At 34.1% G+C, this 14287-nt stretch overlaps 1 protein-coding gene across 5 annotated transcripts; it reads right to left on the bottom strand.

Moving 5' to 3' along the window:
- Window positions 1-3440: 3440 nt before the first annotated feature.
- Window positions 3441-12317, bottom strand: LOC103498892 (protein MEI2-like 4). 5 transcript variants are annotated; one of them, XM_051092060.1, is made up of 16 exons: window positions 11578-12317; window positions 10710-10919; window positions 10494-10539; window positions 9183-9437; window positions 8593-9023; window positions 8332-8490; window positions 7941-8057; window positions 7710-7861; window positions 7455-7552; window positions 7156-7374; window positions 6964-7056; window positions 5772-6423; window positions 4784-4868; window positions 4591-4659; window positions 4326-4505; window positions 3441-4225 (listed from the first exon to the last, which is right to left on the bottom strand). In XM_051092060.1, exons 2-16 carry the CDS (start codon window positions 10785-10787, stop codon window positions 4052-4054), a joined length of 2808 nt encoding a protein of 935 aa, XP_050948017.1. In that variant the 5' UTR covers window positions 10788-10919; window positions 11578-12317; the 3' UTR covers window positions 3441-4051. The 5 variants fall into 5 exon arrangements, with proteins under 5 accessions (XP_050948017.1, XP_050948018.1, XP_008459915.1 ...); XM_051092061.1 differs by having other exon boundaries at window positions 9183-9389; XM_008461693.3 differs by having other exon boundaries at window positions 6964-7374; window positions 11405-12317.
- Window positions 12318-14287: the final 1970 nt, after the last annotated feature.

Genomic DNA, 14287 nt, shown 5'->3' with positions numbered 1-14287 from the left:
TATAAAAAGTATAGATATGGTTAGTTGATATACAATTTAGATAAGCAAAAGTACACCTGACCGATTCAAACAAGTTGTTATATCTTTCAAACTTATTGTTAGATGTCTAAATAAAGACTTTAATATATACTCTAAGTTGATTATGTCACGTAAATACCATTATAAAATAAATAATATAAATGTGAAAGTTGGAGAATAAATGATTGGAGTGATTTGGATTAGGTCTTAGTCAAAGTTTGAAAATTGAAAATGGAAATTGTTATTGTATTGTCATTTATCATTGACTTCGTAAACCCCCAACCAATTCCAAACATGTCATCAATGACACTGGCATGTTAAAATATGTCGATTAAATCAAAAGAATAGTATAATAAAGTGACTAAATATCTAAAGATTTGATTTTCATTTCATTATTGTTGAACTCGTAGAAAAATCAAAATTACTTTTTAAAATATTTCATCCTAATCGTCCATCCATCTGTTTTTCATTCATTACATATTGTTTGGAAGAAATTAGCATAAAAGACGAGACAAGTGCTCGGAATAAATTAAAATGTATTTTATTAAGTAGGAAGATTACCATTTTTAGAGATGACTTTCACTTATACGTTTCTTTCACCTTTTTAAATGTTTCTTTTTGTAGTTTCAAATAACTTCGCTCAACCTTCAAACTATATCGTTTTGATTATGATTGCTATTTTAAAGAAATTAGCACAAAATGAGAAAAGACAAACATTTTGAGAAAGAAGCTTTTATCGAGGAAGTATAAAGATTCAAACAACGTCTTACTTTTCCATTCTCATTTTACTTTCTCCTATGTTTTATATCGCTTCCAAACGTTTGTCTTACAAATCGAACTCGACTCTTATTTATAGAGATAAAATATTCGGAACCTAGACAACGAAAGAATCTTCCATGCTATTCTTAGACAAGATTTTTAGTACATTCTCACACATTACCTTTAAAAACATCCTCTTCTTATTTAGCTTAATGACATACCCCTAACCTATAATCAAATTTCTCATTAATTATCTCATGGGGTTATTAGTTGTGTAATTTTCTTTGCTTTTATCTTAGTCGTTTATTAAAATGTAATTAATTAATTTGGCCCTCTACTTGAGCAAATTATTTTTTCTTAGCCAAAATTATTAGTGATTATCAACTATAAGAAATCATTAATGATGGTCAACTATAATATAAAAACCTACTCAAAAGAAAAGAAAATATATATATATATATATAGTAAAGACAAAACAAATGAAATTATTTGTCAACATATTTAATTTGATTATAATCCATTTGTATTTGAAATTGAGGTGTTATTGTATGTATGTTTCAATATGAAAGATTATAGGAAAACATAATATTAATGGGTATGGTCTACCACCTAATATGTATTTGTCATATTCTCTTTCACAATCCATAACATACTATCATTTTGATCATATAATACATGTCCAAATTCAACCACATTACACTATTTTGCTGCTAGCATTTACCTAATGGTCGTCGTCTCATTATTATTATTATTATGTTAAGCTCGTTCATGGTCTAACTTTAGATTTAACTTTTATTTTTAATGAGAGAAAATTGCCTCGAAAATATCGATCAACAATAAAAACATTATCAATTGGCTAACAATTAGAGACAGAGGAAGGATATGGTGGTTAAACTTTGTTAGGTCGAAAATTAAGTGATTCAATTAATATTTTAACAACATCGAATATTATAATTTAGGTTTTAAAAAAACGGTTTCGTTCGAAACTCGTATGAATGCAACCACTTTGTCTCTTGAACTCTAATATATAAAGCAATTTTGTTCCTATATACTTTAAATTTTGTAGCGATTTAATTTATCGTGAAAATCTAATTAAAATTTATGTATCAATTTTTATAACGTAACGAATTAGACTTCATATTTTATAAATAAATTTGATCCTCGATTAGTTTATAGTATATCGATCTACATGTGCATAAGAAATTTCTATAAAACTTAATAATAATTTTCATGATAAGATTAATTAAATGTTACAAAATACAAAATATATAAACTAGATTATTGTCTATTAAAGTTTAAATAAATTTTTTACAAAATTGGAAATATAAGAACTAAATTAGAATTATCAAACTAATGTAACTAATGTTGAAGGAGTAAATCTATTGTCATTTTGTATCACTATCCACAAGAAAATAAAAATTGAATTATAGATCAATTCGTCAAACTTTGATTTTGAAACAAAAGTTTCATTAATATTTATTTTGATTCATCCATAATTCTTTTACGTTCTACCTTTTCTTTTATATTCAACAAATATTTTATTGATGTTTTTGTGCATCTATTTCTTTCCTTCCTTTTTTTTTTCTTTTTTTTTTTTATCTATGATAAGCTAATATTTATTCTACTTCAAATATAATTTAAATGAGAAATTTTAGCCAATTGCAAATTGCTACATCATTTCTCAAACTTATAAGAAAAATCACATATTATCGAATTGTCTTTTTATCGAGTAAGGCATAGCTCAATCTAAACAAAGGATAAGATGAGTTCATGAGGCTCAAAGTTCAAACCCAAATGGTTAGGCTCACCCTTCAAAGTCCAAGCTCAAGGAGGTTAGGTTCAAGGCCATCTAGCCCAAATTCAAATACTTAGGCCCAAAGGTTAGTTAAGCCCAAGTCCACAATACTCACGGAAAGGTTTTAGATAGAGAAGTTCTTCGTTTTCAAGTTTCATAAGTTAATGAGTCTATATGAAACAAATCCAGAGATGAATTCAAATTCTACCAATCAAAAGACTAAACTCTTGAGAATCAAATACTCATATGAAGGCCAAAAATATTTCAAAGAACAAACAAGTTTAAACTTCAAGCTCTAACTTCAAGAAAACGTTGGGTGAAGTGAGTGCTTTCAATGTTTAAAAATTTGAGAAGCATTTAAGCATTCAATCAAATTTCTTGAAGATTTACTTTTAAAGATTTAAGGACCTTGAAGATAGATCGAAGATATTTAATGTGCATCTAACTTAAGAACTTCAAATCCTCAACAAGATAAACAAGTCATGCTTCGATCTAATATACAAAATCAATAAACCAAAGGTCGATCTAATAATATCACGTCATGTCGTATATGACCTTAGGTTGATGTGATCAAACTTCAACTAAAAAAGTTCAATACCACCGTAATACCCATCCATTCATACTTTGACACATAATTAGATAATATAATATCAATTTTCTATTGGTGCCATACAATTCTTATTTAATAAGAAACAATGAATGTATATAGTATAAAAATAGGCCATAGTACTCCATGTTATCTCAATTTTTTGACTTTCAACTGATTTGGGATAGAATCTTGCTCAGCCTTTGAGCCATTGACTGCTGAGATCTCTTGATAAAGAAAGAAAAAGAAAAAATAGATGCCTAAACTATGTATAGAATAGTAGAAAGCAAAGGAAATTTTGATAATTAGTTCATTTCAAAATTTTTCACATGAGCTCCCTCTGTCTGTCTGTCTCTCACATTCTCAACTGTTACAAGTAATTTGCAAGTCAAACCCAAAATAAAAATGGAACAAGAAAAATCAACAAAAGTAAAAAATAACAAAAAGAAGAAAGAAAAAAAAAAGTGGGGGTATAGCGGAGGAAGCCTCATCTGCTCACGTCAAACCATGACAAAATATCTCCAAGGATCAAATACTCATATACATGAAGTCTTTCCCTTTTTTAATTTCCATCTCTTATAATATATAATATTATCACTCTCAAAATCAAAATTTGGAGGCTCCAACAGATGCTCCTTGAACTATTGTTTCAGAGCTCCTTTGTTTTTTTTCTCTTTTTTTTTTTTTTTTTTTTTTTTGGGTTCTTTTGTTCTTTTTCTTCCCTTTGACGGTGAGGGGAAGGAGACTGACATAGCATTGGCTAAGCATTCCTTCTCTAATGTCATGAACTGCAGCGAATTGCCCTGCCTTCAGCCACTATGAAAAATTAAGTCAAACTTTGGTGGATGTAGTTTTATGTTACTTCGTCCTCTAAGGTTAGTGAACACAAAAAATTATGGTACGGGCTGGTCCAAATCCTTTACAAGACATGAAGAAGATGTGTCTCCACTTGGATAATTCTCACCATTTCCGGAAATTAGTAGACCTTCATCAGAATTTTCGTCCGGCGTATTGCTTCGAGTTTTGCCAGGCCTAGTGCGTACATTTACCCCCATCGGAAACGGAACCTGTTAGTAATAAAAGTGAACATGACTTCTTTCTGGGTTTTCAGGAAACAAAGAACAAAGATTGTACCCGTAAAAAAATTTACGGTGATTTTATTCATACCTGATCGCCTGCATTGGGGCCATCTGTGTTGAAAAGGATTGGTCGACATCGCTTATCTTCATTCATTAAGCTTGAATTCTGGAAATGAGCAATGAGAGCAGCTTTTCCCTGTATGCGAGCATATGCAAGTGATGCCACCTTCTCACTATTGAATTTCTCCCATTTTTTTCCATTAAATGCCTGCAAGTATGTTACTTTTTTGTCAATAAAAAATTAGCGAGTATGACCTCAACATCTTTCCTGCAAGCTTTAATAGCCTACATACCTCATAGAATGGAATAATTAGGCCAGGATCAGTCATGTTAATGAACGCATATCCTACGTTACATTTGTTCTGCAACAACATAGGGTGTATAAGCAACAAAATTGTGATAAAATAGGCTGAAGGAAGATACTTTTGCAGCACTACTAGTCTCCCATAAAATTGAAGGGTGGCTTACGAACATGGAAAAACGTACCTTAAAGTCAATGGGCAGATAGATGAAGTCGTAGGTTCCTCGATGGCGTTCATCAATTGCAGCCAAAAGCATCTTTGAGGTGTACCTGGCAATACAATCATGATGGATTATGAACTTTCAGATGGAAAAGAGGGACCAACACTTGCATTCTCAGAATACTAGACGGAAAATCAAGTCTAAAAAACAGTTTATAGACATAGGAAGAATAGACAGAATAAGGGACAAATTAGGTAGAGTAAGGCTGCCACATTCTCAATAATCCTCATTCAGAAAAACTGTGCCTTCATTATGTAACCAGCAAAACTCGTAGCAAATTCCTCAAACAAGAAAAGAAGATCAAATATGGTACAAATTATAGACTCCACAAAACAGAATTCTCTTATTCTCTGTTTCATAAATAAGCAACTCGCCAGACTCACATCAGTTGAGTATGCATGGTCTATAGGTACAACTATGTGGTGTCATCCCGTTGTGGTCCGATACAACTTAAACATGAGAAGAGACAAGTCTTTGAGGTTACAAGGCAAACCCAAGACAGATTCAAAAGAACTTCATATCATATGAAAATGAGCGTGAAGAACATATTAACAAAAAGTTGGAGCATTAGACCATTAAGCAAGAAACCAAAAGTTAAACTTAGTGGAGAAATCCATACATTGTGTCAAATAAAGCTGAACAGACAACCATCTAATAAAGGGGAATTCAATTAGCAACTATTGACACATTTGCAAATGTTTCCATTTCATGAGATGAAAAAACAACAGTATCATCAATCGGAAGAAAACCGGCAGTCGTTTTGTAGATGTTCATAACTTAATATCATAAATGAAAAGCAAAACTATCTTATGACCTACAAATAGAAACTATTTTATGCACCGTATACCAACCTTTATCATATCCTGAGCACTGAGAAATGATCTAATGGAAATAAATAGACCTTGATGATTAAGAGAAAAACCTTTGAAGAATTTAAGAGAAAAGTACTAACTTGTTAGGAATGTTCTTTATCATAAGTGTAGTACGATTGTCTTCACCCCTCATTATGCGATCAATATCAAGTTCATATTGCTTCTTATCTGCTTGATTAGAGACTGCTTCATTTCTTCGGCTTCTACCACGTTCATTTGAAGAGTCAAATGAATTCATCATTGGAAGAATTTGGCCCCGTCCAGGAAAAACCATGCACCGCTGATGATGAGATTGTAGTCCTACATTCCGTTGAGGGATAGGAAGCTCTACAGAATTTCCACCAACTTGAGGGAAGATATGAGAGAAAAAATCCATAGACTGTGGTGAATTGTTAGACAAATTCATATTCCCTATGGAACCTGAATGGAAACCAGAGGCCTTTGACAATTCCCCAGCATAAGCATGTTGTCTATCCCAAATAGAAGGATTAACAGCTGGTGCTGATCCTACGTGGTGATTATTCATGGGCATAACTGTGTGCATCAAATGGGATGCTGCTCTTGGAACTCCATGGACCTGGGTTGGGGTATGGGCAGCAGCAATTCCATTCATATAAGATGGAGAATTTGGCCATACAACACCTGGAGCTGGAGGCTGGGGCCGGTAGGAGTTACCCCATGCATAATGAGGTCCAGGAATGGGGCATGTTCTGTTACCACCAGATGCAAAAACTGCAAAAACAATGGCATCCAGTTAAATGATGGCATGAAAAGCTAAAATAAATCAACCTTTCATCCTAATGGAAGTAAATTGGCACCCATTGATATATACAAAAAATGAATAGCTCCTCGTGAGTAACAATCAATTAAGACACAAAAAGGTTCGGCCTGCAATTGGGATTGGAAGCAGTTAAACACCATACACCAGCGGTTTTCTACTTTTTACAGGAAACATACTTTACAGCTGAACAAAAACAAATAAAATAAAAATAAGGTTCATGACAACAATACTGATATAATAACAGTACTAAAACCAGACCAAGCACAAAAGAAGAGGTGAGGCATCCCCCCAAAATATACCAACTAAGGATCACAAAAAGTTCCCAAGTTGATTTCTATTAAAAAAGATGAATAGTTTATTAAGAATCTCCAATCAGCTGCATAGGGAACTAAACAATTCAATCGAACATTCCAAATGAAAACCCTATATCAAATAGTTGAGCAGACTTTCAGTGTACTTATAGGACAAGTCGTGGAAGGGTTTAAACCTACCATCTTCATTCAATTCAATTGAGCGACCATTAAAGTTCACTCCACATAGCTGCCTGCTATCAGGTCTTTCAGATGATCGTAGATTGATGTTTCCTGCAAGCGTATTTAGAGAATTGCAGTGAACGTTGTTGTTCAAACCATCAGGGTGTTCTGGAAGTGAATGAGGATGAACAGCTGAAGATGCCCGGATACCTAGCTTCAGTTGTGAAGGTGAATGACCAGAGTCAATGAAGCCAGATTGGTTGCCAGTTGATTCAGATCTCATTACAGAAGGTAAGCTACTAGGAACGCTAGAAGATATCCCATGATGCAACACAGTCTCCAAAGATGGAGCTCGTAACATAGAGTGTACTCCAAGAACAGATCCATTACTCAGGCTGCTAGACTTGATAGTCCCACTAGGAACTAAGCCTGCAATATTTTTCTTTTGTGAGACACAAAATACTCAGAATTTACAAGTAACGAGCGGGACTTTCTTTTAGCTATAATACCAGAGAAACCGGCACTACAGTTAACGGGAGGGCTACCCTGTTGCAAATAGAGACCAATATCTTCCCGCTCCAATTGTGGATGTAATTGTTGTACCAAACTGCAGCACAAAGTTAAAATAAATAAATTTGTTAGCATCTGTTAACAACTTGTTTCTTTTAATTTAAATCTGTTGAGGATTGAAAAAAAATATTCTCAAGTAGGCTGGATTTGAAGTTAAGCATGAACAAGCATCAAGAAAGCATATTTATCAGAACCTGCGTCTCACACCACCAGGACGACTTGGCTCAAGCTTTATCTGCTTCCCTGCTATATCACTCAGGTTTAATGCACAAAGAGCAGCCTCTGCAGCTCGGATATCATAAAATTCAATGAATTTATGATGACTTCTGTGGGGGGCTTCACGGATCTGCAATTTTGAAGAACAATGTCAGATTCCTAAGAGCATATAACAGAATGCATTGGTAAAAATTGAATCCCAGCCTCACCTCTTTGATTTCTCCATAGACACCAAATATTTGCCGAAGTTCTTCATTTGATACAGAAGACTCAAGGTTAAAAACAACAAGAGTTCCTTGGTTGATATCTTTTTCAGAAGGGTTGTCCTGAAAAAGTAGTATAGAGAATGAATTGAGCAAGGAAGAAGCGTGAAAAAAAATTTAAGGCAGTTAACTTGATGTGGCAATGACAGATTAAGAATAAATCTCTATGAAATTCAAATACTTCATAGGCAGCTACTTAAAATGGAAAAACAAATAAGATAATAACTCTGACTAGCTAATGCACTATACATTTATCTTAAAGTTGGCCACTTGATTCCCCAGCACCACTAGTGAGTTGAACACAAAAGGTTAAGATTACACTTGAACAGAAACCAACCTTCGGTATAGAATAATGTATGTCAAGCTTCCTTCGTCTCAAGGGTTTATTCTGGAGTGCTTTCATTGCATTACGGGCAGCTCTAATATCATAGTAGGATATCATAACAAACCCTCGGTGTTTGCATGCTGTATAAAGAGTACGAATGTCTCCATATTGCTGCAGATTATGAAACAAAAGTGTAGATATATTCATTAGCTTAAAATGCTACTTCAAAAAGCACAAAGAAAACAACATTGAGAATCAAAGAAAAACGTGCACCTCAAAAAGGACCTTCAATTCAGAATCTTCAACATTGCTATTTATGTTTCTCACGAACAGAGTCCTGGAAGGATGTTCGCCCAAAGGATGCTCTCCAGCCATAGCACCATTATGCATCCCCGGCAAATTGTTAAAAAGTCCAGGAGATTCAGAATTCTTCTGTCCCACAGATAAACCATCATCACCCAAATCCATCCCACCAACATTGCTAAAAAAATCTAAGTCCTCAGCATCATCCTCGCCAGTAGTTTCAACCAAACAATCAAGCCCATCAGTTACTCCTGCCAGTAAGTCATCATCGTCAGGGAGGAGGTTTCCGATGGTTTGAGCCTCCAATTCTTCAAGTGACTCAAAAACTTCCTCCTCCTCAAAGTGAGATGCAACAGTATCAACAGAATGGCCATATAGAGCATTGCTCGGAGAAAAGCGCACTGCCCAAATAAACACAAATAAACATGGTAAAATGATATACTTGCAAGAATAAAACTGATAAGGTTGAGCAAGCCAAGAATATGGCTCATTTAGAACTTATTTGAAAGTTCATATCCTCATCAGGTACAAATATGTGAGGAAGGAATCAAGAAACTTACACTTCCTAGTAAATATATCTGATAAAGAACTCGAGAAAAGACTGCTCTCATACTGAGAATTCATCATATTAACTTCATTACTTCGAGAAAAATAATTGGATGTTCTTTCAGCTCCAACAGCATGTCTATTCAGTATAAGACTTGCATTCTGGTCTCTCACAGGAAATGAATCATGACTTTCCAGGGAGTTCTTGGGCAGGCACTCACCTATTGAAAATTTTTCCACAGATGATGAAGAACCTGATATGTTACTGGCTGTTCATAAACATTGAAGAAACAAGTCTTTTCAGTTACACGAAAGTCCTCACCACACTACAACAAGACGCTTAAATCCATGTAGCTGATTTTAAATCAGCCCATAATGTGTTGGAACTATAAATTCCACCTCCAATCCAGTCCTTTAATTTGCTTTTAAAAAATCCCCTTTTGTTAGCAATTCCCATCAAAATGCATAGAGGAAGCCAATAAAATATATAAAGCAAAGTTGAAACCAACTACATAGGTTTGGGACAAACTGAAACCGACTAAACTATGAAAAATTGATGACTTTCTTTTTATTTTTATTCTTTGGGTATGTGTGCACATGTGTGTGGTGGCTAACCAAAGGGAATAGAGTACTACAGACTTTAAGGCAGGTAATGTTGTTACAACAAGAACCAATGTGGGTAGGCATAATCGACGAAGAGATGAGCAAACTGAAAGTCTTTAAATAGTAGTGAGGTCAAACCACAATGACCATCTATCTAGGAGGTCACTAAATCTTCCAAGATTCCTCACGCCAAACATAATAGGGTCAGAACTGTTATTTTGTGAGATTAGCCATGGTGCAAAACTTGGGCCGAACAGCCATGGGTATCAAAGAAACAAAGCGTCATTACGGCATAGAAAACAACATAAAAGAAAATTAATTCTTATAAAAAAAACAAATATGTAAGTTATTCGACATGTCTTGAAATTCATGAATTGTACATCATAAAAAAATGATAAATTCTGTTACTGCTATGAAGTGGGATAATCACAAATAAGTGTCTTCGAACATTGCACTTTTCATGCATTATATGTCATGTTGATGCTCCTAATTATGAGAATTACCTTCCTCTGTAATCAGATTCAAAATCATTTTAAATTCCAAATGCCTCTTTAGAACCCCTAGAGATTCTACGTTTCTCATAATACAAAACAGGAAATGGGTGGTGGTCAATCAATTAATGACAAATTATATCCTGTCACTTGAAAGATCAAGTATACAAAGATAAAAACACAAAGAAACCAAAAGTAATTAAAACAGAAAAAGAAGATAAATGCACTGACCACGGTGATTTGGCACACTAGCTGACTTCCAAACTCCAACCTGCCCCTGGAACGCAGGGAAGAAAAAATATGAGAAATAGGAAGGAAACAGAAATGATGGGGAGGACAATGAAGAAACAGATCCTCGAAAATGCAGTATTATGAACTGCAAGAACAAGCAATCTCTTAAGCTAGAAAAGAAGAAACATGAAAAGCCAAGGATGTAATTATCTATACCTCATCTGTATGACGTAAATCGTCGGAGAAGAAGGAAGATGAAGACAAACCCTTCAAGTCCAAAACTTCAGACGGCATGATGACCGAAAAAGAACAAATCCCAAAATAAAGAAAGAAAACTCAAAGAAGCTCCATAAAAAAAGACGCCAAAAATTGCAACCCCAGTCCTTCAGAAGGCAATTCAAAAACTTCCCTCGAGCCTACAAAAATCTGCAGGTAGAGCAAAACTTTTCATCAGTAGAAAAAAATAAAAGAAATCAAATTACAAGATGAAGAATCATTGGTTAAACTAACTTAAACACCACAATTCTTATGTACCGCATAGTCAAACAAGAAAGAAATAAAAACAACAAAAAAAAACAGTTGTTCCTTTGAGATCTCGAGAGTAATGCAACAGATTAAACAAAACAAATCATAAACATTAACTAAGAGATCGCCTTTCAAAAATTAAGTTTCAAAAACACAAAACAACAACTGAAATAGAAGAAAATAAAAAGGTTCTCTCCAACAGTATTTGTTAACAACAAAATCCAGACAAGAAACAACGAGATCGCAAGAATTAGAAGAAAAACCAAACCACAGAAAGTAAATTTCACAAATTAAAACCTCGAATTAAGCTAGAAACATCAGAGTTTACCTCGAGAAACAGAAAAATCAGAAGAGTAGAAACAAACAACAAGAAGAAATGGAAATACCTTTGAAAACAAGAACAAACAAAGAAGAGGAAAGAAGAAGAAAGCAGAAGAAAGATCGGAACAAGAATTTAGAGAAAGAAGAAGAAGAAGAGGAAGAATTTAAACAAGAAAGAGGAAGACAAGGAAGAAGAAGAAGAAGAAGAAGAAAGGGGAAAAAAAAAAGAATAGATTACGGCATAAGGCATGGGAGGTTGAAGAAGGAATCATCTAGGCATCTGTGCCGTGCAAGATCCTCCAAAGGGTTTGATGCTCAATTTTCCTGCATTGCACGTTAGCTTCAGCACCTCCATCCCCTTCATGTTTTTTTGTTTTTCCTTTTTAGTTTTATTATATTAAAAACTTGAAGCATCCATTGAAGAAAGAAGCTTAGGTTGATGATGGTTGTAACCAATAATCTTCCTCCAGAGCTCGGGTAAAGCGCAGGAGGAGAGCTCGGCTTCTTAGGTTTTAGGAAAGAAATTGAAAAGAAATTCTCCGGCGAGATTCGGAGCCCTCGCCTGAGAAACGGAGGAACAAACAAACAAAGAATGAAAGAAAGAAGAAGAAGAAGGAGAAGAAGAAGGAGAAAGAGAAATGGAATTGAGTTTTCTTTTTTTCTTTTTTTTTTTTTTTTTCCTTATTTTTGGAAAGGGAAAGACTTTGTGTAGACGGAGAAAAAATAGATTGGACGGTGGTGTTAGAAGAAGAAGAAGAAGAGATAGATCGGGGGGAGGGGAGAGGAGAGAGAGTGAGAAGTGGTTAGGACTTGCCGTCAAAAAGGTGATTTTAACGCCGTCAAATTTTTTATTTTATTTTGTTTTGTTTTTTTAATTGTGCGGTTCGTAGTAAAAGCAACTCTCTCTCTCTCTCTCTCTCTCCCTCCTTCCCTTTCTCTTCTTCTATTCTGTTGTTGTTGTTGTTTGTGTTGTGTTGTGTGTTGCGTTGTTTTGTGATGTCTTTCATAATTAACCTTTAAAATCCTCTTTTCTTTCTCTCTCTCTCTCTCTTCCACGCTGGATGCCCCCCCCCCCCCCTCCCTCACTTAACCTTAAATAAACTTTTCCTTTCTCCTTTCCTTTCTCCCTCTCCTTTTTACTATTTTCTTCCTTTTTATTTTCCTTCTTCATCCTCTCATTTTAATTATTTCATTTAATTAAATTCATCAACTTTCTATTTTTTGATAATAATACATTCCATAAGAGATTTTTCGGTTGACATAAAAAGAATATGAATGCACTCGACTTAGAATTTGTTATATGGAAAGAAAATTAATCATCGAGTTGACCTAATTGCCTTCTCGTCGCTTACTTCGATATGTGCTTTGACGCGATGCATGTTGATGCACAAACTCCTAGTATACAAATAGTTAAGTTCTAAGACCGAAAGAATATATGTGATTTTTATGAGTGTCCTAGCTTTATTGAACACTTGACTTTGTCATAAAGTGTGTTTGTCAAAGTCTTGCGTGTGTATAATATCTTACGCATAGCTCATCTTGGCATTGACACAAGTACTGTTAATTTCTTCTCCCTTTGATTTTGTTCTCCATCTTATGTTTGTGTTTGCCTCTCCTCAATTTTGATCTCCATATTTTATATATCACCTACCTCTTCAGCTATCCCCTTTTTAATTTCTTGCTCCACGTCTGCCTGTCTCTCATCTCCAGCTCTTTCGTTACTGCAATTTAGTCTTCATCAACTTCAACCAATTTTATTTTTTGTTTCAATCCTTTGGTTTTATCGTGCCTCTTGACTCCATCTTTTGATTGATCGGTAAGTTTGATATATTTGTCTACTTCACCTTTGTACTAAAGAATAGGGAAAATAGGAATGAGAACCAAGCAACTCGATTGCACCAACCAATCCAACCTTGGATTTTAAAGGTCAGGTTAGAGATCCTATTTAGGTCAACTTATTAGTAGCCAACTCTACCAGCTCAAAATTTTGGGTTGGTAAAAAAAATTCCCTCAACCCAACCTATGTACCCTAGACACAACCATACCAAGACAAATTTGACTTAGTTTTATGGTCATTGGAAATGTTGTAACAAATCTCAAACTCTTATCTTATATGCTCTACTACATTCAATGTATTTTTTTTAATTAACTAAGGTCACATTTGGTAATAATTTGTTTTTCGGAAACTAAGTCTATTTACTCTCGATTTATTACTATAGTTTTTATCGTAAAATATTTTAATTCTAAACTAAGTTCAAAAAATAAAACACAAGTTTTCAAAAATTGACCTAATTTCTTCCAACACTTGTAGAAAGAAAACAATAAAACATCAAATTTAGAGGTGGAAGGGACACATTAAGGCTTAATTTTCAAAAACAAAATACAATGCCTAATATATTAGGTGTACAAATTAGGACTGAGTGTTTAATAAGATTCTAAATTTTTCAATTTAATTTTGGGTATAGGTCTGTGAATTAAAAAAAAAACATTGAATAAGTCAATGTCTTGATAACATTGTTGATGGTTGTCTAAAGGCCAAAACATGTGCCAAAATGGAAAAAAAGTCAAAGTTTTTGGTTCAAGTCGACCAACCTAAACAACACAAATCAATATGAAAATATATAACCAAGGTAAGCTCAACTCTAGTGCCTTAATTGCAACCTCGAGCTAACATTATACATAACCACATGGAAGTTTTAGAGAAAGAACATTACAAATATCTCCATTCGTAAACTCCTAACTTCTAAATAAAAACGTAAATATCTCCAAGCGAGCTATGACTTTTAACTCTTTATGCTAACTATAATACCCTCTTTATACTAATGTAGGCATCAAAATATAGTAGGTTAAACACCACATCAAAATTCAAGCAACTCTCACATGATCAATCAATTCAAATAACGAGACTAAATCGAATAAGTAGATAATATAGAAGCACGGTTTGCAAA

The sequence above is a fragment of the Cucumis melo genome, chromosome 11, assembly GCF_025177605.1.
Source record: "Cucumis melo cultivar AY chromosome 11, USDA_Cmelo_AY_1.0, whole genome shotgun sequence".
NCBI classification, from domain to species: domain Eukaryota; kingdom Viridiplantae; phylum Streptophyta; class Magnoliopsida; order Cucurbitales; family Cucurbitaceae; genus Cucumis; species Cucumis melo.
Note: the sequence above shows the minus strand (reverse complement) of the source record. Positions and strands in the feature narration are given on the sequence as shown.

Coding starts and splice junctions, on each gene's coding strand:
- LOC103498892 (XM_008461693.3), bottom strand. CDS start 10,787: ATGCCGTCTGAAGTTTTGGACTTGAAGGGTTTGTCTTCATCTTCCTTC. Junction 4,506..4,590: donor TAATTATTCCATTCTATGAG/GTATGTAGGCTA, acceptor ACATACTTGCAG/GCATTTAATGGAAAAAAATG. Junction 4,226..4,325: donor GCCCCAATGCAGGCGATCAG/GTATGAATAAAA, acceptor TATTACTAACAG/GTTCCGTTTCCGATGGGGGT.